General features: G+C 52.6%; 2 protein-coding genes across 2 annotated transcripts in view; one reads left to right on the forward strand and one right to left on the reverse strand.

Annotated features, from left to right (window-relative positions):
- The first annotated feature begins 938 nt into the window (after positions 1-938).
- MCRIP2 (MAPK regulated corepressor interacting protein 2) lies at positions 939-14,647 on the forward strand. Its single transcript, XM_065412814.1, has 5 exons — positions 939-993; positions 1,333-1,411; positions 10,786-10,916; positions 13,126-13,227; positions 14,577-14,647. Exons 1-5 carry the CDS (start codon positions 939-941, stop codon positions 14,645-14,647), a joined length of 438 nt encoding a protein of 145 aa, XP_065268886.1.
- A 9,195-nt stretch (positions 14,648-23,842) lies between these two features.
- ABCA3 (ATP binding cassette subfamily A member 3) overlaps positions 23,843-25,045 on the reverse strand; it is a 58,222-nt gene continuing 57,019 nt past the window's right edge. The window contains exon 30 of the mRNA XM_065411892.1: positions 23,843-23,974. Coding sequence (XP_065267964.1) covers positions 23,843-23,974 — 132 coding nt within the window. The remainder of the gene's footprint in view (positions 23,975-25,045) is intronic.

Raw genomic sequence — 25,045 nt, forward strand, 5'->3', positions numbered from 1 at the left:
ATTTCAAAAGCGGCTGCTGGTTTTGGGGGGGGGGGGATAGGCACAAGGCTGATCCTAGCCCCAAAATAACCGTTGCAGCTTGCAACACATCATCACAATCGTGCTGTGTCGGATGACAATCTGCAGAAACAACATCACAGTGCATTTTGCGATGCCATGGCTCTGTTTTCACCTCTGAAAAGGGATGGATTTATATGTACCTCCAGGTGTTTTTATTAGTTTATGTCCGTGCTCCCTGAGTCATGCCTGAGGGCACAGTGCAGTAAATAAAGATCAAGATGCACAGGTTTGTCTGTCATGGGGTTACCTTGCAGACATGTGGCCAGAAATCCCCAACGTCCTGCCTTTGGTGGTGGCTTTTAAGATTATTTGCCTGGACTATTTTTAATGGTTGTATATTAATATCAGGCACTGCTTGGCTGGCAACAACTGTTCAGCAGCAGCCAAAGAGGCTTAGCTACAAAACAGAAAACAGTTAAACACCACCAAAGATTTAATTCACCCAGCAAATGCAGAGAGAACAGGGAGGAGCCCCAGGCCCGATTTCTTCCTCCATTCTATTTTCCCTCGTTCAGTAAGCAGAACTATCCAGTGCGCCTTAGGTGTTTTGTAGTTGGATAATGAAGCAGAGGCGCCACCTGCCCCTTTAAGAGGCTTGGGGGGCGTGTTGCATACATGCTGCTGTCTCTCACGGCTTCCCTCTGCCTGTTAAAGGGGAATCACTGTCTGTCCCAAGCTCTGCGCAGCGAAGTTAAAGTCAAAGGCATCTTGGAAGAGTTTTGCAACAGGCAGCTCTGGCTTTGGGAGCTCTGGCTAGACCCGTCTTCTGTTAGTGGCCCGCTCCGGGAGCCGGGAAAACATTTCCCCACCGCAACAGTAAAGCTGGGTGCTGGGCTCCCTCCAGCCCTGCCACACGATCAGCTGGAGCTGCGGGGCACATGATGTACACGATTACCAGGGGACCTAGCAAGCTAGCCACCCAGAGAAGGACAGGTAAGGGGGGAGCCAAATGGGAAGCTGCTTCTCTTTGGTGGGAGCAGGCTCGGCGGCGGCAGGGGTGCGCCCCTGTTTTTGTCCAGCGGGGCCAGGAGGATCTGCTTCCCCTCCCCCGGTGCTGCTCCTCTGAGCTCTCCCCCCGCCCCGCTCGGCAGCGTGCCCTCCTCAAGCACCACGTTGCCTGTGGCAGGGAGTCCCCCGTGCCCCGTTGCCTGCCTGTCTGACCTGGGAGGGCAGGGGGCGTGGGGCGGGGAGATGTGCCGCCGGGGGACTGTGGGTCGTGCCCAGGCGCGCCTGGGGGCTCGTGCCCGCCCTGACCCCGCTGTGTCCCCGCAGGTCCCACGCAGCAGGTGGAGAGCAAGGCGGCGGATCTGAAAGGCCGGCAGCCGCCGCACAGCGCCTGGCCTCTGTCAAGGTGAGCTCCGGGCCGGGCTGCATTTGGCACGTGCTGCTCCAGGGTCCCAGCTCGCCGGCAGCTCGGCTCCAGCCTCCCGCGGGGGGTGCCCAGGTGCGGGGCGCGGCAGCCCGGGGGGAGGGGTGACCTTGTGCAGAGGTTACCCGGCTTGTCCTTGCCACATGGCTCCGGAGTAGGAGGAGGGGCTGGCGGGGAAGGAACAAGGGGTGGAGGCGAGCAGCGGACTCGGGAACCGGCCCCGATCGCTGCTTCCCCAGGCCGGCAAAGGCCTGTGGAGGGCCGGGGAGAGGGATCCAGGCTGGGGCAGGGCCCGCTGCACGCGGGGGCTGGAGTTGGGGACTGGGGGCGAGTGGTGCAGAGAGCTGGGGGCGGGGCAGGGGGTACGGAGCGTGGAGGGCGAGTGCAGAGAGCTGGGGGGCGGGGCAGGGAGCGTGGGGGGTGGAGGCGTGGAGCTGCGAGCCCCCGGGGGAGGGGGACAGAGCGTGGAGAGTGGGGCTGGTAGCCCAAGGGGTGCCAGCCAGATCAGAAGCACTGGCAGCCCCTCCTCTTGCTGCTGCCCAGAGTTAGCCTTTGCCCCAGTGTACAGGCACACATGCTCCCCACGGGGGGAGGGGCAGGAGGAGGGTGTACCGAAGTACAGGCATGGGATGCCCTGAAGCTGAACTCCCAGGGCCTCTGCTAAATTAAATGCCTATCTTCCTCCTGCTGCCCCCCATCCAAGGGAAGGAGCCATGCTAGCCCATAGCCTGGAATTGCCAGCTCCCTGGGGCTCCAAAACCCATGTAGGGATAGTGGGGCCGCAAGATTTGGGACCTAGTAGGATATGCAGGGCCTGAAACTGTGCATTTCTCTCTCTCTGTCTCTCTCTGTGTGAGGCATGAAATCCTGGCCCCAGTTAAATCGATGACAAAACCAGTGCTTAAAGTGGTCTGAAAAAAGTGTGTGTGTGTGTGTGGTGTCTATCATAATCTGGGAGCAGCGGTTCTGGCAAGACATCGCGTTAAAGTGCACCCCTCAGGGACCCCGGGGAATTAAAAAAAAAAAAAAAATCTGTGTCTGTGACCTTGCAAACCCCACTCCCACTTTAAGCTCTGGGCATAACTTCCATTGACTTAATTGGGGCCAGGACGTCACCCAGGGGAGCCTCTTCAGAAACTTTTATGCTTGACCATAGGGGGTGGGGGGGACCGCCAAATACGGAGGTCATTTTGGAAGTTCATGGCCTGGTTCAGATGAGCCATTACAGGATCAGGTGCAACCCATGGGTATTTCCCCCCTGGCCTTGCAGCCTGTCTGTTCCTTCATCGCTACCCCCAGCTCCCTTCTGCTTGAAACAACTCAGCAAGGAGAGCTTTCACTTAAAGGCCATGGGAACTGCAGATCCAAGCAGATGGATCCAAGCCCTTTACAGCCTGGCTCATAGAGGATCCTCTCATGGTGGAGAAGCAGAGACCCTCCCCAGTCTCTGAGGCGCCCCCCCCCCCCCAACCTGCTTTTTCCCAGATAGCGTAGCCTGAAGATAAGGAATTAAACTCTCTTTGTGGGTCTGAAGATAAGAACGGGTCCAACCCTCAGGCACTCAGTGGCCTAGGCAAGGGTAATGAAGGTGCATTGGGACGGCCCACCCAGCCTCCTGCCTTCAGTAGGAAATATTTCCTAGTTTCCCAGCCCAGGTGAGGGGACAGAAAGGTCAGAGCAGCATGTAGCACTATGATGACATAGCCAGAAATCCAGGCTGGAGGTGGTGCAGGGGCCAGAGGCAGTTAGCCACTGCAATCCACTGGCTCAAGTCACAGTCACTGCCCATTTCCAAGCCTCTCTGTTGTCCACTCCAGGGAAAAATAGCCAAGGGCAGAGTGGTATTCCACCTTCGCTATATGCATGGCCCTCAATTGTGCCATCCGATCCACCTGGCTGGACCTTGGCCCCCACATGGAGCCCCATGGATGTCAGCAGGGCTCTGTGAGGGCTGCTTTGGCACCCCCCGCTGGATCACCCACATGTACAGTCTGGGGTACATGAATGCAATGAACCCTTCCATCTGGAAAATTACCATCTGTGAATGGTGCATTGGGATGAATTGGGATGAAAGTAAACTTATTTTACTCTAATCTTATTGCACCTAGAAGATCTTCCCAGCACCTGTTTGCTATGTGGTCTCCCTCTCACTCATCAGACCTGTCCGCCTGGCCCTTTTCTTCACAATCTCTCTCCAGAATGGACTCCCTCACCAGATCATTCAAAATTCCACACAGCAAAAATGCAATAAGAAAACCTTGGGGTTGCACAGCTAAACACGCAAAAGTCAGGATATTGCAACATTGCTATTGTACACAGAGCCTTAACTCTGCCCTATTGGGAGTAAGCATTACTATACTGGTTTTTAATTACATGATCACATGCTCTTTGTCAAATAATGAACAAATGAAATCAGACAGTATTCCCATTTACAAACAGCAGAGCTATATTCACTCTTGACCAACCATAACATGTACTGTAAAAGTTCTTTGGAAATAACCCCTTGTTGGAATGATTAAACACAGATTTCTGGTGATGACATAGCCATCAGATCTGACTTTTATTCTGTAGCTGCCAATGAAACAGAACTAAGAGCGGGGGGAGAAGTTTCATTTAAAGGTCAAGGAACCTGCAGATCTACTCAGATCAGTCTGAGGTGGGGGAAGTGCGTGTACACACTTCCAAACAGTAACGTGTAGATTAGTCTATAGATGATATCCTCAGTTCCTCCGCTTATCAATTCTCTGGTGTGGGGAGAATCTTCATTTTCATGATAGGATGTATATAGTGGGGCTCTGATTACTCCCTGGCAGATAGTGTTGTCTACTTTGGGAAGCTCTCAAAACTTTTCATAGCTTAGGCCATACCTTCTTAGAGAGATTGTCTAGTGAGTACTTTCCCTCCCATTCACCCAGTTCCCTCTGCCCTCCCATTCAGGATCGCATAACACCACCATGGTAATTGCCTGCATAAAAAATTAACATGAGGAAAGGTGGTTGTGGTGGTGGTTCTCTTAGTGCAGTGTAGCAGCTGGAGCCAGGGAAAAGATAGCACCATGGGACGAACCAGCTTTCTACAAGCCACCAGTAAGTGCTCTGCAGACCACAGGTTAGGAATGGCTGGTCTGTTTGTTTCTGTTCTTCCACCATATGGGGGAATAGATATAATTGTATCTAGGGGATTATATTCTAGTGGAAACATTATAGTATATTTAATAGAAAAAATCCATCTTTGGAACACTTTAGACATTGCACTGCTAGGATAGCATCAGAAGACTATATAATGTAGTTACTGTAAAAGCATTGCAACCAATGGAATTTCAGTATGCAAAAGAGCCATATGATGACTGGGCTGATGTCAAACCCACTGATTACAACGAAAGGCCTACTGCCATGCTCCTCTTTCCAGGTGGGGAGTGCCCCTGATTTCCCACTGAAATCAACGGGTTGATTTCACCTGAGCACCTTGCAGGATTGGCCCTTTATCCCTATACTGTCTCTAATCCAAACCCCACTGGAATCAGGAGAATGGTCTGTATTAATCCTCTGCACTTCTACAGCACTTTCCATTCAAGGACCTCAGCAGTGCCTGGACCTGGTGAATTCAGCTCCCCAACACCTTCTTAAAATACATATTTTGGCAATGACAAATAAACAGCCTGTATTATCCTTGAATGGCAATAGAGGCAGATGCAAACCTTTGATCAGCTCTGTATGACACGTGTTATCAAATATTTATTATTGCTACATTGTAGTAGATGAAACTGCTTTGGGTTTTGCTCATCTGGCTTCAGTGGAGGTAGATTATTCTTGGATTTCACCACTTAATATATTATTTCCCTTAGAGCCTATTGAACAAACCACAGCCTTCATTAACCATGAAAGGCTGTTTCTCATTTTGACCAGACTTCAGTTTAACTCATAGCCACAAGATTCTCCCATCAAGATGACCTGTGTTTGTGCCCTTTTGGTTTGCTTCTTTATGGTATACAGTGGTGGTCTGGAAGGGTTTGATATTTGTTGTTGTCAGAAACATCAGGAACGTCAATCTTCCTGTTTATCTTCCTGTTTTTGCTGGAGGACTTCTTGGATGACACAGTGCTATAGTTTGGAACTTTCTCTGCTCTTAACTGAAAGGGCTGGAGGTGCTGAATAGGAGTTAAAACAAGAAACAGAGTTTATATAGTCTTTCCCTCTCTATTAATCAGTTTTCATTTCTTTGCTATTTTCAGTGTCACAATCCTAGTAGATCTCTAGTCATCCATAGAATCTCCCAGAGCAGACAACACCTTGGTGTCTAATGTGAAAATCATGCCGTTTTTCTCCATCCTTAAGAACCAAACAGGAAAAGACACACAAGCTCCATTTCCCCCCCCTTTGTCAGTTATCTTTCACACATTAAACAATATGATTGTTAAACATTTACTGTCTTTAAAATTGCAAGTCACTTATTTACCATCCTGGCTGTAACATTCACACTGTGTTGAATGTTATACAGAATGCAATTTTCCTCTGGCATTCTGAGCGCCTTCCTCACTGGCTCATATGGCATCGCTTAGGTTGTGTTGTTTGCACTGCAGATTCATCAAGGCAGGGGAATGGCTCCCAGGGGCAGACAATGAAGCCAAGAATAGACTAGCAGTATTTTGTGAGACTTGGTCAGACAGGGTTTCAAGCACTTTTCAGGACTGACAGTCTCAAATGGTGACAGGGCAGGTCCTGGCCTTCAGGTCACTAACTGAGGCCTTGAGTACGGTGGAATTTCTAGACTCGGGAAACTATGAGAGCTGGTGAAATTGTAATTTCTGCCCCATTAGAAATTCTGATATTTCAACATTTGTTTTTGTCCCAAATCAGGAGGAAAAATTGAAATATGGAGATTTCCCCCAGAACAGCAAATTTTGAAAAGTTTCACGTCAAAACCTTTAATTTAAATGTTTCTGTTTTCACATTCCCAAATTCAAATGGTTTTGTTTGTTTGAATGCCTTGTGATCTATTATCTTCTATGGGACTGGGATCCCCAGCTAGATTACATCTCCCATGATGCATTGTGGTCAGATAACTCACGAGGCCCTCCCACAATGGTTCAGTTGCAGGGCCCACCAGAGTGCATCATGGGAGATGTAGTCCAGTCAGAGATGCCATTCAATAGAGAAGAATGGTGGCATAAGGTATCCAAACTACAGTTCCCATGAGACACTATGACAGCTCAAGCAGACAAGAGATTAATACTATACTGACCTGAAAAACTTTGATTCTATTCAACAAACTGAAATATTTCAATCTGGGTTGACCTGGCCTGAAACACAGTATTTCATTTCTATTTTCCTGACAGAAAATTGAAAAGTTTTGCAAAATCAGGGTTTTTTTTTTTTTTGGTGGAAACTGCATTTTCCATCAAATTCCCAGTCAATTCTAGTAGCTACGCTGGTTTAGACCCTTCTTGCACACTTGGTGCATTTGTGTAAAGCAGAGGTTCCCAAAGTGGGCGATACCGCCCCCTGGGGAGCGCTGGAACGATCCAGGGGGGCAGTAGTAGCCTCGGGTGCAATTGGAGGGCGTTGAATAAAAATAAGGGGGCAGTGGAAGCATAAAGAAAGAAGAGAATATAAGAAACTTTTGAAAAACCGTTCGTACATGTTTCATCTGTTGTGTAACATAGAGTTAAAGTTGTAGTGATTACTTTATTTTCCAAATAAATTCACAAATTATAACCGATCAGGTGTCAAGTCCGCCAACAGCTCTTAACAAGCAAGTGTTGGCAGGCGAGCATGTCGCGCATTGTCGGGAAGTCCAGCATGCATCGGCAGGAATATGTGCGTGTAATGACTTGTTTACAATACGATACTATAAATAGGCGACATGTATGAAATCTAATTTAGATTGTTTCTGAATTGTGTAAAAAGCAGTTAACAATAGTGCAATAAGTATTTAAATTTTTTTATTCATATTCGATACCTTCGATCTTTACGGATCACATACAAAGCAAATTGTATTATTGTTGTTTCAATAAAACAGCAATTTACACGTGAGTATTTTTATACATTTTCTTACATATCTACCGTACGTTTCTGTGTCTCTAGTGCTTACTAATAATAAAATCGTAGCAGGCTTGTGTCGATACAGTACTATTTGAAGTGTACAGTCAATATATTTGTCATATTTTTATTACAATATTAACGAAAACAGGGGAATGAAATCGTAAAAAAACTGTTAACTATTAACATTTATTTATATCTATCGGATCATCTGTGTTAATTGGTAAATAAGTCGTGTGTTAATAAGGAACAATTATTTAAATAAGGGCAAACTAAATTAAAACTATTAACTGATTTTTAATTGCATATTGATTATTTTTTAAATTAATTATTTCTTGATAAATTTAGTTTGATATTTGACAATTTAATATCAAATACATATATCTAATGCTGAGCAAAGAACAAAACCCAGTTTATTAGTTTCATTAGTATTTTAGTTTGGTTGTCTTTTGCCGTCTTACGCAAAAACCACTGTATACCTGATGTCGTGGGCGATATTCTAATAACACATCTTTCTTTACTATATTGTAGGACGTAGGTAGAAATATAGATACATAAAATAACGCAAATTTGTCACTGCATCTTTCTGTTTGTTCGCTTAAAGAAGGTAGATTTCCAGGGGGGCGCTGAGTAATTTTTTTTCTGAAAAGGGGGGCGCTGAGTAATTTTTTTTCTGAAAAGGGGGCGGTAGGCCAAATAAGTTTGGGAACCTCTGGTGTAAAGTGTGGTCTACATTGATGCAGCTACTCCAGTTTCAAACATATTACCCCAATCTCTTTCCTTCATTGAGCCCTCCACCTTCTAGGATCTATGGGGAAAAATAGCATGTGATCATGTAACTCATGACTGTACCATAATGCAGAAGGGGCCAAATTAAGGTTGCATGGGCAACCTTAGTTCTGGCATGTCTTATCTTCTGAATGCATGACTTAGCAACCTTTATGTTCTTGTAAGATAGCATGTTTGTGTGTAATTTCCTCAGTTTTTAAAAAAAAAATTAAACTGAACTGCCCCCAGAAATACCATCAAGTGGCATCATATTTAGTCCTACATGGTTTATCAGCAGGGTTGGACCCTTTAGATGTACTGCACAAACCTCTGCCACTGAGCTAATGAGGTAACTGATAGCAGTGGTAGGTGGTTATCCTCTACGTGGGTCCAGCACTAAAAAGGTATGGGACACTTTGCCAATGGGTTTCACAGATATTGGCTCACAGCATAGGACTTGAGAGACTCAGGAATTGTGGGTTCCATTCTATGCTTTGGAGGGGATTGCGCTTTAGGGGGCACAGGCTCTTCTGCCCATTCCCCCCAACCTGCTTCCTTTTCCAAGTCCCACTCTTCAGGCTTCTCCTCCCAGTCTCCTTGCCCAGCATGTCCTAGTCTCCCCCTCTGGGCTCCCCAGTTCCAGTCTCCTTGTCCGGCCAGTCTCACTTTCCCACCTCTTGGTCCCTCATCCGATCTGTGTCTCACCCCCACCCCAGCTTCTAGTCCCCCGTCCCCATTGGATCCAAGTCCCAGTCTTCCTTCCTGAGCTTCTCATCCAATCTCAGTGATCTCCCTGCAACCCTGGTTCCTTGTCCCAGTCTCTGCCCAGCCAGTCCAAGTTCTCCCCCTGCACTCCAGCCCCTTGTAAGATCTGTGTCCCCGCTCCTTCCCCCTACCCCACCCCATTGGTATGCAATCCTAGTTTCCCTTTCCCTTCCATCCCCGCCATCTCTAACCCCAGTCTCTCTCCACCAGCCCAGGCCCTTTATCCCAAACTACTCCCCTCCGCCCCCTTGTCACTTCTGCATTCAAATCAGACAGTTTCCTCTATCTGCTTAGGCCCGGCAAGGGATCATGGCTCCGAAGCAGATGGGGGCCCTGCTAAATCTTTTCAAAGAAAAGGTCACTTTTTTTTAAAAAAAACACATATTTTTCCTAAGCCTCATTACTGGAAACATCTGAGCCATTTTGGATAAAATCTTCCCCACAAAAATCAGCCTAAGGCAGACACTCAGTATGGGAAATTTCTGTCTAACAGCTTGAAGTTTGGCAAAGTTATAAGCAACTAAAAACAGGAGCTTATACTGGGAAGCATCAGGCAACCTTTACTCTAGGTGGTGCTTCCAGCTCCACCTATAGTAAAACATTCAACTCCTTTGGAGATAACGTGTGGCCGCTACCTACGGTGATGGCAGGGGTTCCCCTGTCACTTTCCTGAGAGGCGGCAGCTAGGTCAACAGAAGAATTTTTCCATCAACCTAGCGCTGTCTGCACTGGGGGCTAGGTTGGGTCCGGGGTGAGGATTGTTCAGGCCCTGAGTGATGTGGCTGGGTTTAACTTTTTAGTGCAGACCTGGCCTCAGAGTACAAAGCCCATATTCTCCCAGGGCATATTCGGCCTGTGACCGTCTCTGCAGCTATGTCACTAGAGACCAGCAGGCTGGGTCTCTGGGCTGACTTGGGCTTTTCTAACCCAGCCAGTTAGGAGCAATCTGTTTTAGTGGCACCTACAGACTTGACATATTTTGCCTTTGGGCTCCCTCTACTGGCTTGAATGAGTAGTGACACATACTGTGCCCACACCTGATGCTGGTGCTGGGACAAGGTTAATGTCTAGATCTATTAAACCAAGTGGGGATTGGGGGTGAGCCGCTGCACAGTGAAGCTGGAAGCTAGCAATCGAGGATTTCACTTCCTGGCCAAGGAAGGCCAGGGAAAGATGAGGCACCAGCTGAAATGCCTCTGGCTCGGTTTCTTTTGCCAGCTCTGCTGCTCCTACGACGATGGCAACATTTTCCTTCCCAGCGAAAACTCATAGTGCAGTGACTCTGCCATAGCAGTGGTCCACACGCTGAGGTTCTGAAAAGTGTATTGGCAGAAAGAGTGGCCCCAACAGTAAATGAACCAAGTCCCATGTACTGAATTTGATCATTTATAGCAATAGGCTGTTAGTTAAAGAAAGAGACTGCAAACGTTAATCATGGTTTCATCACCTCACCGTGTTTATATTTCACTAATGCCTAGAGCTTCCACCTGAGCGCAAGGCACCATTGTGCTGGACAGATAAAGGGACAGGTGCTGCCCCAGAGAGCTAATCTACATAGAGCAGACAGCTAAAGGAAGGGGAAATTGAGTGACAAAGAAGCAAAGTGACTTGTCTCAGGGTGTAACGAATAGAACCCAGGAGTCCAGACTCCCAGTCCCAGTCTCCGGCCACAAAATCCACTTCCTCTCGTTACACCATGCCCTCTGCCCCCTATCCTACAGCTTACTGGCTCTGGATGCAGAGAGATCGGTCTTTTCGGCCTCTGATTTTGTCTCTTTGCCTCAGTAGCCCAACTCCCAAACTCGTGTTCAACAGAGTGAATGGCAAGAGGCCCCTGGTGACGACACAGCCCACGGCAGCCACGGAGGAGAGCTACACGCTGGCCCACGAGGAGAACGTTCGCTTTGTCTATGAAAGTAAGAGGCCCCCATAGCAGGGTCTGGCTAGTTCAGAGAGAGAAGGGAAGCCTCTGTAAACCCCAGTCTCACAGGGGTGTGTCAGTGCCAGAGGTACCCAGGGACTGTAATGTAGCAGAGGGGACAGAGGGGTGTCTCGGTGCAGGGGGGCCCCGGGGGCCGAAACATAGCAGAGTGGATGCAGGGGTGTCTCGATGCTCGGGGTTCCCAGGGGCTCTAACAGACCAGAGGAAATGCAGAGGTGTCTCAGTGCTGAGGATTCTCGGGGGTCGTAACGTAGCAGAGGGGACACAGGGTTGTCTTGGTGCTGGGGGTTCCTGGGGACTGTAACAGAGCAGAGGGGATGCAGGGGTGTCTCAGTGATTGGGGTTCCCAGGGGCTGTAATGTAGCAGAGTGGACGCAGGGGTGTCTCGGTGCCGGGCTTCACCGCGGGCTCTAACAGACCAGAGGAGACACAGGGGTGTCTCGGTGCTGGGGATTCTCGGGGGCTGTAACATAGCAGAGAGGATGCAGGGATGTCTCAGTGCCAGGAGTTCCCGGGGGCTTTAACGTGGTAGAGGAGACATAGGGGTGTCTCAGTGCTGGGGGTTCCTCGTGCTTACCCATGGTAAAGATCCTGTTGTGTGACTTGGCCCTTCTCTCACTCCCCCAGCAAACTGCCACCTCCATGACATCCCTTGTCTCTGCTCACCTGAGGAAGTTGATTGGAGGTTTCTTGTGATCCAAACATCCTGCAGCCAGCTTCTCCTTTGCTTGCCCAGACTCCGGGTGGGGATTTGGGGGTCCTGGTGGATAATCAGCTGAACACGAGCTCCCAGTGTGATGCTGTGGCTCAAAGGCTAATGCCATTCTGGGAGGCATGAACAGGGGAATCTAGAGTAGGAGCAGAGATGATTTTACCTTTGTGTCAGTGGCGTAGCCAGGTGGAGCGAACGGGGGGGAGGGGGACATAAAAAAAGGCGCCACCCGCTACGGTGCTTGTGCTCACCGGGTGGTGCTCCGGGACTTCGGCGGCGGGTCCTTCACTCTGAAGTGCCGCCGAAGACCCGGAGCGCCGCCCGGTGAGTACAAGTGCCTCAGCAGGTGGCGCCTTTTTTTATGTCTGCCCCCTCTGTTCAGAGTAAAAATTAAAAAGGCGCCACTTGTACTCAGTGGGGGAGGGGCCGCTCCCCCTGCTCCCCCCTAGCTACGCTACTGCTTTGTGTCGGCACTGGGGAGACTACTGCTGGAATCCTGTGTCCAGTTCTGGTGCCTGCAGCTGAAGAAGGGTGTTGATAAATTGGAGAGGGGTCAGAGAAGAGCCATGGGACTGATCAGAGGTTTAGAAAACCTGTCCGATAGTGACAGATGGAGCTCCATGAGTCTAGTTAGTTTAACAAAGCGAAGGTGACTTGATCAGTCTGTAAGTGCCTACATGGGGAACAAATACTTGATAATGGGCTCTTCAGTCTAGCAAAGATCCAAACAGGGTCTACTGACTGGAAGCTGAAGCCAGACCAGTGAGGGAATTAACCATTGGAAGAAGTTACGAGGGGCGGGGGTTTCTCCAGCACTGACAGTTGTTCAGCCCAGACTGGGTGTGTTTCTGACACATCTGCTCTAGGGAGTGTCTGGCCACCGTTCTCTGGCCTGCATTACACAGGAGTTCAGCCCCCATGATCCCAGTGGTTCCTTCTGGCCTCGGATGCTGGGAATGTGTGTGTGGGGTGGCGGCTATTAGCGGTGGGGGAGGAGGTCTGCCTGCCCTGCCACATATGGGCATTTGGCAATTCCCTTGGTAAGGCTGTCACCAGCTCCAGGGTGCATCTCCACAGTGCGGTGGCCAGAGCAGCCCAGTGATGTCTCCTCTCCTGGGTCTGAGTCTGGGGGCTCTATGGGCAGCAGCACTCTCCAGGGCAGGCAGGGAAAGCTTATCCCTGGGGTGCAGGGGGAGACACACCTGTGGGTGGTGCCGCCCGTCACTCAGCAGCAACCTGCCTGCCCCCAGCCAGGCACTGGGGCAGCATCTTGTAGCCCTGGGCAGAGGTGGGGGAGGAGGAGGCCGTAGGGAGCTGGGGAAAATGGGGGTGTGGGGGAGCACAGAGGGGATCCAACGTACAGCAGAGCTGGCGGTGCCTGTACTGGACCAGTCAGAGTGCAGGCTCCCTTGTGTGATGGTGGCTCCCCCCCCCAAGGACCTGCGGCTCACACCTTTGCTCTCCCTTCCAGCCTGGCAGCAGGTAGAACAGCAGCTGGATGGCAGCCGGCCAGGGGAGAGCCGGCATGGCCCGGTGCAATACGCAGAGAAAACTCCTAACCCCGTGTTGACAAGTAAGTGTCCAGGAGCCACCTGCAGGGGGCAGCACATACCTCAGCACAGGAAGCATGCAGGAGAGGAAGCGCTACGTGCTGGCTGGTGGACCAGGCTGGCTTCCTAGAGACCAGTGCAGCCCCAGCTCTTTACTAGGCGACCCACCAACTGCATTTGGGCTTCTTGGGGGGTGGGGGGGGGGCTACCATTATCCCTGCTGCCCCCTCCCCTCCTCTCCCCAGCCCCCCTCCCTTCCTGTCCTCTGCTCTCACCTCAAATGCCTGCTGCCCTCTCTCCCCTTCTGGTGCTGACTGTCCGCTCGCTGGCTCCAGTTGCTTGCTCCCAGCCCGACTCCCGCTAGCGTGCTGACAGTAGCAGAGTGGATGTTGCAGTGTGGGCTGGAGCTCAGGCTCTGAAGCCCAGCCAGCCCCCCTCAGTGAGAGTCTGAGTGCCAGCCCCAGCCAGAACAGGCACTCGGCGAGCGTGAGTGGGTCTGGCCAGGCGGCTCGCTCCCAGCTGCAGCGCAGAGGTCCTCAGGAGGGCAGCATGTCGTTGCCCAGGAGCCGGGGGCTCGTCCGCTGCTCTGGAGAAAAGGGCCTTGAATCAGTCCAAGTCAGCAGGAGCTCCCTTCTCTGGTTCTTCTGTAAAATGGCCCCTCTTCCAGCAACCACACTGGATCAGTGGCACCGGGGGGGGAGGGGGCACCAGCACCATGCCGGCGGATTGGGCGAGATCTGGCTCAGGAGAAGAGCGCCCCCTTCTGAGTCATCAGCAATGTGTAACTCTGCTCTTGGCCAGATCACTCATGAGCACCATTGACATGGTCCCCGCTCAGTCACTGGGGAAGCCTTTTGCCAGGAAGCCCAGGGCTCTCCTGGGAGCAGCAGGCAAGGTCAGAGTCCCATGGGGAGCACGCTCATCTCCTCCAAAACTGACTGTGCTAAGGTTTCCACGCCTGGCAGCCCAGTCACATGGCTCCAGAGAGCGAAGGCTGCCGCTTTCGTGGCAGGAACAAGGAGACCTTTGATCAAACATGCTAAGAAGGGAACAGGTGGGGAGTTTCTGTAGCGTCCTTCATACTGCCAGCAGCCCAAAGAAAGAACTGGGGGAGCCATGATGCAGGCAGCTGCAGCAGCCAGCGGGGGAGCAGATCTGCTGTGGTTGAAAGAAGAGGAGGTGCTCCAGGGCAGGGGAATTATTCCCTCAGCTCAAACAGGGGCAGTGGTGAGAGGCCAGGAGAAAAGCTTTGCCTGCAGTTCAATATCACCCCCCGTGATAGTTGGGGGAATTGCCATATGCCAATGTGAGTGCTGTTAAACTGTGCTTCCTATCTCCATGCATTCTGTTCTAGTCTCTTCCTCTCTTTCAGATTTTGTGCCGATTGACCTGGAGGAGTGGTGGGCGCAGCAGTTTCTAGCCAAAATTGAAAACGGCTCATAAAAAAACCCAACCAAAAATACAGTGTAAAAAATATTAAGTTAAAGAAATACACTTGTTAAAATAATCCCAGCCCAAGTGACACCACTGGAACTGGACCACGGCTCCGCCACGCCACCCTCGGCCCGGCCAGGGGAGGAGAGCAGCCCACTGCCCCGGCTCGGATTCCTTAAGTGCCAGTGTTCAGACACTTGAAACTCCTGCAGCCTCTGGGGCCTGGTGACACAGCTGCAGCGTGGGTGGGGGGGGGAGAGAGGATTGTGCCCCCGCTCATCATCTCTCTCCTCTTTCTGCCCCTTGAGCTTTTCCCCATGGGAAGACAATGGTTATCTGTAGCCAGGACCTTGATACAATAAAGAGCTGAAACTGCCAGTGGATAGAAGCTTGCTCCGCCTGTGGGGCTTTACTTGCAGGCTCCGTGCTGGCCAAGGAGGGGCAAGAGACAGCAAGGCCCTGTGCAGCCACCCACAGTCCCGTGTGACTCTGCCCGTTCCTCCACGGAGGGTGGGGGGCATGCAAAGGAACCAGTGTGAGAATGATGGGGAGGGGCTGCTGGGTCAGAATATTTGGGTGCCTTTGCAGGTGGGCTGGTCATGGGCAACAGGGAGTTTACCTGCAGCTGGTGCCCCTGGCTGAGGAGGCGCAGAAGGTGTCTATGTCTGACTAGGGTAGTGTTTGGTGCACACCGTACAGGGAAGCGGCTGCCCTATTGCACATTCCCTGCTGGACTGGTGCAGCCCCTTCACTGTGCTCCAGGCTTTGGGCTCCTGCCTGGCCCTGAAGCAGCTTGAACAGGGAACCCCATGGGGGGGAAGGGGAGGGGAGCAGGTTCAAAGCGCAAAAACAACTCGGTTTAGCCAGGCCAGCATGCCACTTTGGGATCTCCCAGGCCCCATCCTCACAGAGCCCCCTTCTTCCCTAAGCTAAGCATCCCCATGACATGCCTCTCACCTCCCTCCCCACCGCATACACCACACAGGCATTGCCCCTCCTTACACACTCACCCCACCCACTAACTGAGGGTTTAGACTCCTCCCTTGCCGTAGGCACCGCTACTCTTGCTAGCCACCTGGGCTGCCTGCCCACCCCCACAGTCGCTCCACCAGCCAGGCCTGGCACCTTTGTGATGAGGGGCAGTATCTGAGAGGCAAAAAGATGGGCCCAGGCCGGTCTCGGCCAATTCTGGCTGGGCCTTGTGCCCACCCTGTAGCAGCTAGGGAAGCTGAGCCCAGGAGGAGCCGAGCAAGATCCCCAACTACAGGCTAGAGACTAGGCAGGATGGCACTGTGCGGGCATAGGCACCGCTTCCCTTTAAGTGAATGGGTGGGACCCACAGGGATCCCGCTGCTGGTCTGCCCCAGCCAGTGAGCACCACTGCCCCCACCATGCCTTCCAGTGCCCGAGGCAGAGATCAGCAGCGCCACACCAGCTAGGGCTGAGTTCCATGCAGCTGCTGGAGACATGCTCACAGTGTGAGTGTATACAGCCCTGCATGAGGAGACCTCATTAAGCAGCTGTCCCTTCTCCATTGCCTTGTGCATTTGGCCATCCAATTGTCCAGTCCCAGCCTGAGCCTTGCCGTAGGCCTGAGAATAGGCTGGTGACTGCACAACCCCAGGGTACATAGCCCAGTGGCAGAACATTCCCCTTGGGAGGCTGCAGCCATCACACACGTGTACGTACCCTCTGTGCCCAGGGACCGTGCTGCCTAGTGATTAGTGCACGGGGGGGTGGGTAGGCAGGACCCCTGGGTTCTGTTCCCTTCCCCATGACTCAGGCTCCCCTGCTGGGCAACACTCAGCAGCCCTGGGCTGACAGGTCCCAGCAATGCAAAGTACTAGATGGGCCAGGCCAGCCCCCAAGCGTGGCGCTAGCTGGGTGACTGGAAAATGCCAGTGTCCTAAGAACTGCCTGAGGGGTGCTGGTTTCCCCCCCCCCCCAACCTGCTCTGTGCAGCGGTGGCTGGCAGCCATGAGGCCCCTTTCTGGGCTCTCCCAGGGCCACCAGCGCGTTAGTGAGTGCTCAGAGCAGCACAAGTGAGGCTCTATATGATGGAGCCCGCCATAAGGGACACCATGGGGAAGCTCTAACTCTCCCCTATGCAAGCCAAACGCTGTGGGCAGGCGCACAGGGGGCTTTGAGATGGGGAGGAATCAGACTGAGGAATAAGAGGCCTATGCCTCGGAGGGTCCCCTGCAGCCATGAGCCAAAGTGGTTTGTGGAGGCAAAGCCACCTAGCAGCGGCCCCTGGGGTAGGGGAACCCCATGGTTCAGCTTAGGTGATGTTTGGCTTTGGAAGAGACCTCACTCCATCAGTTACAGCCTCAAGAGCTGGACTCTAGACCCTGCTCTGCCCATGACCTGCTGTAAGGCCTTGGCCTCATGGCGGCACTTCGCTGCACCTCCAATTCCCCTCCCACTGTGTGGGGCTTGTCCATTGAGCCTGTTAGCTCTGGGGGAAGGGACTGGGTCCCCTTGTGCAGTGACAGGACCAGGAGACTGAGTGCAGACAGGGGCTCTGGCTACAGCTCTAACATAAATAATGAGCCAACAGGAGAGGCAAGTGGGGTGTGTTTTGCTTCCCTATTTCCTCACACCCAAATCTGCACTTTGATCCAGTGGATGAAAAGATTCCTCGATACAAATCCAGTGTCAGTCAGCCCTCCCCCTGCTAATTATCCAGTGCGGCCCCCCTGGCCCAAGTCCTCTCCAGGGCACCTTGGGCTGGGGAAGGGATTGTACCTGTCGTCACGGAGTGCTCACACTACCCCCATCAGCACATACCGACACGGAGGACACGTCTACACTACAGACTTAAGTCAAGTTATAGGCACCGCAGCAATTACTGTGGATTTTCACATCCACACTGCTCTCCTTCTGGGGCTGGTGCGTGTCCTCACCAGGAATGCTTCCATCAACTTGAAAGGGGCAGCGTGGGGGGCTGCCAGCTCCTGGGCCCTCAGCTCTAGGTGCAGCTCCTTGCCAGGAGCCTGGCAGCCGCTTGACTCCTGGCAAGGAGCTCTGCGCCTGGAGTCCGGGTAGCCACCAGGCTCCCAGCAGGGAGTCTGGGAGGCAGTCTGGCTCAGATCAGGGAGCCCGGGGGCAGCAGGGCTCTAGCTGGAGCCTCCTACCCACCCCGGGGTGAAAGCCTGAGTTGTGAGCTGGGTGCAAGGTTGACAACAGGGAACTTACCAGCCTTTCTTGTCAATTTCACAACTCCAGCAGGAACCCATGAAATTGACAAGAATGACAGATTGGTCCTTCTTTGAGCAGGGGATTGGACTAGATGACGACCTGAGGTCCCTTCCAACCCTGATATTCTATGATTCCATGATTCTATGACAGCATAAGTAACAGCAGAGTCTAGTGGCATTAGCTACACTGACATAAGCCCTACGCCTCTCGTGGAGGTGGAGTTAGGTCAGTGTAGTAGGGCACTTACATAATTAGGTTGATGTAAGCTGCCTTACGTCGACCTACCTGTGTAGGGTTGACCAGGTCTGAGTCACTAAAACTCTCCCCTTCCACGCTTTCTGGGGACAAAATGCAACGCTGCCCAGCTGTTCACCTCGGGAGTGGCTCTTTACAGGCAAGTAATGGGAGGAGGCACTGGTAGGAAAATCCAGTTGATTTCTGAGACGGGACAAGCTTCACTGCTGCAGCCTGGTGCGCACACGGCCATCCAAGAGCAACAAGCCCTAGCACACGATGGTCTCACGCCAGCGCCTCCCTCCTACCACTGCTGCTAGCCTCTTTACAGTAGATTGGTTTCACAGAAACCAACACAAAACCAGATCAAAATAAACAAACACAGAGAACCCCACGGGCTGGAAACAGACACATGGAAACCTGGCATCTGAGTGCTGAGAAACAGCGGGTGGTAGCAAGATGTGGAGCTGGCGCCTCTCTCTGCGGTACCTCTGGGGCTAACACAAGCTGCCATAGGCTTAGCTCCTGGCCTGGATCCTGTTATTATAGATGGGCTCAATGCTCCAGAGACCTATGCTGGGCTTAACCCTACGCAGTGTGAGCAGATCCATTGACCTCTGTGGGGCTGCACACCCTGCCTTAAATTAAGCCCAGCCTTAAGTCTGCAGAATCAGGGTGTGTTTAGTAAATAAGCAGGAGAAATCATGACAACACCAACACTGATCATTCTAAGCACTGACTCGAAGGCAACATTCTGCGGAGAACAGATCCTCAGCACTCACATGCCTGAGGGTTGTTTTGTAACAAAAATAAGATCAATTTAAATACTGAGCTTAAAAAAAAAAAAAAAAAGGCTGAACCTTTATTTTAACTGGTAACTCAATTTTTTTTTCCAGATCAGTTCCAGTTCAGCAGGTAGGACAAAATTAGGGTTCAGGTTCAGTTCCAGTTCCACTCCTGGGCTGGAGGGAGATGCGCTGACATGCTTGGGAAAATTCCCTTCCAGAAACACAACGAACATGCACGCTCCTGCACATAGGTAACAGCTACAGCCTGCAGGTCATGCTGAGGGCACGAAGCAGGTGCTCAGGCTCCAGGCCTCTGTTTTGCAAAAAGGGTGGGAGGGGGTATTTAGTGCACTGGGCAAACATCATTCAAAGGGTTTGAAAAAGGGAGACTCCATTTCCTTGAGCTATGAAGGCCAGAATTGCTGGGTGGAGGTTTCTTGCTGCAGAAACTCAAAGCACATCAGAAACACTTCCAAGAGCAAGCAAGGCAGTTGTGATGCGAAGCACAAACCAATTACAAATTGAAATGGAAAGGAGAGCGCGTGGGTTCACAGACCCCGATCTGCTGAAGTCAGGCCTTGCACATACTGTTCTCTGGTTGAAATCTCACCCCACTGAAGTTTTGCCATCGATTGCAATCAGGGTAGGATTCCACTCTCAAATCCAGCTGGTGCTCTAGCTTATGCTATGGAGACTTTTCAATAACGTAGGCTTTAGAATCTGATTTTGTGGCAAGGCAGCCCCACATGAAGCCAATGAATCCTGTATTAGCAACAAATGCAAGGGGTAGCCAGGACCCTGGCAATTTCTTAGCCAACAGTTGCTGACAGGTCAGAGAAAATGCCCCTGACATACATTATTCCACATTTAACTCCACCTCTAAAAGTGGCTCTTCCTGGCCTGGCCAGAGATTTCCCCTACACAGTTGCAGTGACAGGTTGCTGTCACTGTAGACAGCAGCCACTGCAGAGCCCCCCTCTGAGCCACGTCACAGCATTTGGGGCTTAGGGACAGTGACAAGGCAAAAAGCAAAGATCTTCAGCCTAAACCTGCAAAGCTATGCACCAATGCACGGGAAAGCCGCCTGTCACAGACACACACTGCAATGCCAGACACCACACTGTAATCACTTCTCTGTGCCCCCTGATGTCCCACAGAATTTGGGACAGCTCCAGGGATTTTTGGGGGTGGGGTGGAGAATAAAGCAAGCAGCTTACTCCAGCAGGAGTAAAACACAAAAACACACACAGATTCTTCCTCCCCCCAGCAGTAATCAGCCACTGGGAAACATTCATTCTTGGGCTGATCCAGCTTCCACTCAAGTTTTCCCATGGACTTCAAGGGGAGCAGGACGGTGCCCTTCCTGCTTAGCAGTTGTACAACTGCAGGACAGCTGGATCACACAGAACCTGGCTGAGCAGGTGCCCACCCTTTGCTGTATCAACATATGGACTTTGGGGGATCCAGGCCTCCCAGCCCACAGATCCCTTAGCACCAGCTCCCATTGATACTGCCATTGCAGTCAGGTTCAAGCAGCAGCAGCATTGGCCGTTGGTAGTGAGAGCTGCCAACACCCACTGAATCTACTACGTGGTCAACACCTCCAGGGTTTGATGGGTCCAAAGCTTCCCCACTTTCCAGGCAGCCGAGCCCTGGTGTCAACGCTCGGCGAGTGAATAATAAAACTGACACATGCCACAGTGAAGAGCCATTCTTAGTACAGTAACATGGTGCACCATCGTAGTAACATTTGGGGGAATGGAACGGAACAGAAAAGGGGCTGGTTACAGGAACAAAACACAAATTAAAAACCCCAATGACACAACCACTCAAACGGAATCTGTGTCCCACCCATAAATATTAGTTCCTTATGTGCAATCGTGTGTGTAGCTATAGTGCAATATCTCAGCTCTGCCCTGATCACGGAGCAGTCAGATGGACGGAGCTAGTCATCAGCATGGGAATCAGACCTGGTTATAGGCAAAGGAGAAAAACTGAGACACCCCAAACATATCACCAGCTACTCCTGCAGCCTCTTCAGCTGGCCCTTCCATACAGGGACGGCTCTGCAAGCCAGAGAGCCCAACCCTGCCCGCAATCACTGATCACTTCCATTGCATGCCACAGGATCGGGCCCATGGCAGGGTGAGGGATATGCAAGCAGCGCAGGGAGCACAATGGTGCCCCCTGTGGGGGCAGTTTGGCCATTGCTAGGGAGGTACCCAGGCCAGGCTGAGCGGAGAGGTGTCCCAGTCATGACATATTTGGATCCAGAGGTTGCCCACCTCCTTGGAGTGCCTTCAGGAGAGAGCAGAGAGAGGGCCCCACAGCTACGCCTCCACTAGCAGCACTGGTGTCAGACCAAGCTGGGCTCCTGTTGGGCACCAACCGGAACCCCCGCAGCCTGGGTTTTTGGATCCACTATGCCAGGGCAGCCCATTGTAATTAAAACATTTAAGGAACTAACAAAGCGCTATGTCTCGCACGGCAACCCCCTGAACCTCCTCCTCCCAGCCCACGGTTTACCTCCATCCCCTCTGCCATTTAGACTGTAAGCTCTTCAGGGCAGGGATGTGGCTATTCCTTGACCACCAAACGCCGTGCCCTGTCTGGGCGCTATGTAGAGGCCAGACTCACACCAGTTACAATCAGCATGTGGATCGGAACGAGCCAGAATCTGGGCTGGGGACTTGACTCCCAGTGCCCCAGCTCGGGGTTTGGGAACCAGAATGTGTCTCCCAAATTTTGTGTGCCCAGGCTGCAGTTAGGGTTAGATTGAGCCACTTCTCACAGCAGAGCAATGTAAGCAGGAACAGCTTCCCTCGGAGGGAGTGGGACACGACAGACATCAGCCGTGCCCCGTACCCCACAGGGCGCTCTACATGGAGGTTCCACTGAAGATCACACCGTGCTGCAGGTTGGGAACCACGGAAAGGGGCCTTCCACCAACAGGCAACCTTTCAGGGGGCGGAGGAGGAGCTTTTCCCTTTTCAGTGGCATGTCCCTGACCTCCCGGGGTGGTTTTTGGTGAGCTAGCTGGCAGCAGACGCAGGGCTCAGTGCTGAGCTGATGCTCGTTGCAGCAGGTGCTGTGCAAGTCCGACAGCAAATGCCATGCCCGTCGGCACAGACGGGCCCATGCTGACCTCAGGGTGGGATCTGGGGTGGCCTGGAGCACCCCGACCCTCCTGAATAGGATCAACAGGGTTCCCTTGTTCCACACTAAGTCCTTACTGGGATAGTCTACCTGCACCCCCAGAATTTACTCTGTGGGGCGTGTGCACTGGGGGAGGGGACACAGACAGATGGGAATGTAATTTCACTGCCCTGGTCTGGACCATGCACCAGGGAAGGCTCTCCCCAACCACGCCCACAAGCATCTCACAGGGTCTATACTACAGATCCAGAGCCAACCCTTCCTGGACAGCTCTGCAATGCGCCACCCATGGGTTGTCCCCATGGACTGCTCTCTAGGGTGCCCCTCTAGAACACAAGCGCCCGCTGTATGCGGGTTGCGGCCCCAGTGCTGGACATGGGGGCGTTTACCCCTGGAAGCCCAGAACGGTTGTTAAACGCTGGCTGTGAAGGATGTAAGTGCAGGCCATGCAGTGAACTCGGAGCACCTGTGAGTGCATGCCGACACGGCTCCTTCACTTGTTAGCAGGCAGGATGGTCTCTGAAAAGGGCGACTGTTGTATCCGATAGCAGCTCCCTGGGCAGTGGGGTCTTGCATCCTCCCAACACAGAGCACGCCTCGTGCCGATGGCTGTGTGCCAGGACGGCGTGCGATCGCTGCAGCCCAGCTCGGTACGGAATGCGGCTGTCCCCAGTGTCAAGTCAGAACAGGACAGGCTGTTAGGAGGCTTAAAGGGAGAAAGTGAACAGCTCTGTCCTTCCTAGCAGCTGCTACCCCCGGCTCCCGCGGAATGGATGGAAGGTCCATTGGCAGGGCCTGTCGCATGAACAGTGGCTATTTGCTTCTTTCCATCTAAACACCAAGGGCTCCTGGAGGATAATCCCCAACAGATCCCAATGAACCGAGTGAAGTGCTGGCTCTAAGCTATATGACAGTGTCCCCTTAGATCCCAGCAAGCCCCAATGGAATACAATTCGACACGTGAGAGTCCCAAAGCCAGGTCCTTATGCCAGTGCGTTTCTGGGCGGATGAGGCGTGTGCAACGATGTGGCACGTTAGCGAGGGGACCCTCTGGAACGGTGCCGGGAGAGTTCGTCCCATGCTCAGCTATGATGCAAACCTGTCTCACGCTGCTGCCAGCGCGGAACGAAGCAGCCCTCCCAAAGGACGCACGGGGCCTGATCCTGCTCCCTGCAAAGCCACAGAGACTCTGCCTGCAACTGCAAAGAGCAGGATCAGGCGCCCACCTCTGTGCTGGTGCCCTTCCCCTGCATTTTGATGCCGTGCCTATGGATGGGAGTGAACGTTGAAGAGTGACGTTTTCTCACACACTCAGGCGTGTGCTGCCAGCGCCCCACACAGACGTGTGCAAGGGTCGGTGACAAGGACACTGATCCAGAGGGGAGCTCTGAACCCTCCCCCCCCCCGATCATTCGATACATGGATTCCCCCCTTCGATGGAGCAGAGCAGCCATGGTGTAGAGATGAGCACTGGCCTCCAGCGGCTCTGTAGTTCCATTGGCTGCTCCCCCGTCGCTGAGCACCGTCCTCTCCTCGGCTGGTTTAAAAATGGGAAGGAGGGAGTAAAATTCAGAGATTTCCCCAAAAGGCAGCAGTTGGCGAGCATCTTCACTGTCTGTGCTTCACACACCCCCATCCACACGCTCCTTGTGATCCCTGCACTGAGGAGCAGACAGGATGCCCCCCACCCCCCACGCACCCTGGTCAAAACTTTCTGACATTTATACATTATTTAAGACACACGCTGATAATATAAATTACTGTCTCTCTATATACTATGTATAGGCAGCAGGTCAGTCCAGGAGGAGGGCAGGTGGGTCTCTGTTCATTTCCCTCGCTCCTCTGTGCAGTGCTGGAAGCGGGTGAAGCTCATGAAGACCTGCTCCAGGGAGATCTGGCTGACTGAATAATCCTCCACGTGGAACTTCTCTTTGGCTCTCTCCAGCGCCCCGAAGACCTGGAGGGGACAGCACAAGAGGCCGGGTGACTCCACGGGGTTGGGCTTGGGGGGGTAACCGGGTGGGACTCTCTGGACTGCGTTACGCGGGAGGTCAGATCAGGCATCTCTATCTACACAAGTAACTGTCTGCAGGGATCGGAGTTTACTATGCAAGCTTGGTTCCTTACCTGCGGGGATGTCCAGGAGCCCCAGTGAGGGTGGCATGTATCCCGTGGCACAGCGCTGGCTACAGGCCCCAGGCACTGCTGCACTCTGACAGGGGTCACAGGAGGAGAACCCTGCTTGCGGTGCCACCTGCTGGTCAAACGGCAGGTGTGGATGGGTTTCCACAGGAGCTGGGTCTGACTGTCCTGACCTGGCGGGGGATTGCTGGGGCTCAGAAAGGAGGGTGTTTAGTGAAGGGTCTGCCCCTGTTTAAAGAATACGTCCCTGGGCTGGAGGCAACTGGGTTGCACAGTTCACCAAAACCCAAGGCAAGCGGCTCAGGCCAGGACAACCTGTACGGTGCAGCTCGTGCAAACTGCATCCCACAGTGCTTTCGAGCTCAGCAAGTGGCTTAGGCAGCCAGGTGTGAGTCAGAGCGACGGGGAAGGGGGAACAGGGGCCCTCAGACAAGATCTGACACAAGACAGAGAGTCAGCACGTCTGAGAGACTGAGGCTGTTCCAGATGGAGAGAGCTGCAGAGGAGAAGGCTCTCACACCAGTAGCAGAGACATGGCCCGAAGGGCTAGGCTGGTGGCAAGTCCAAGGCAAACAGGAGGAGAGGGAAGAGAAATGAAGGGGGGGCAGGGGCTATGGGTGTACGCGACAGGGTCATGCTTCCGGGAGCCTTGGACGTGCTGGACCTGGGAGCTGCAACAGGTCAGGTGAGAAGAGATGAAGGGAGAGGCAGCCAGGGCTGCAGTGGAGATGGAGAGGAGCAGATTTGCAGACATGGGAGAGGGGGACACAGAGCTCAGGGATGAGGGTTAGGGGAAGGGGAGACAAGCGGCAGGTGAGAGCTGAGAGAGGGACAGGGGAAGCATCTCTCACCCAAGATGGTCAGGGGTTTCCATGCGCAGGACCAG

The sequence above is a fragment of the Emys orbicularis genome, chromosome 10, assembly GCF_028017835.1.
Source record: "Emys orbicularis isolate rEmyOrb1 chromosome 10, rEmyOrb1.hap1, whole genome shotgun sequence".
Lineage (NCBI taxonomy): Eukaryota > Metazoa > Chordata > Testudines > Emydidae > Emys > Emys orbicularis.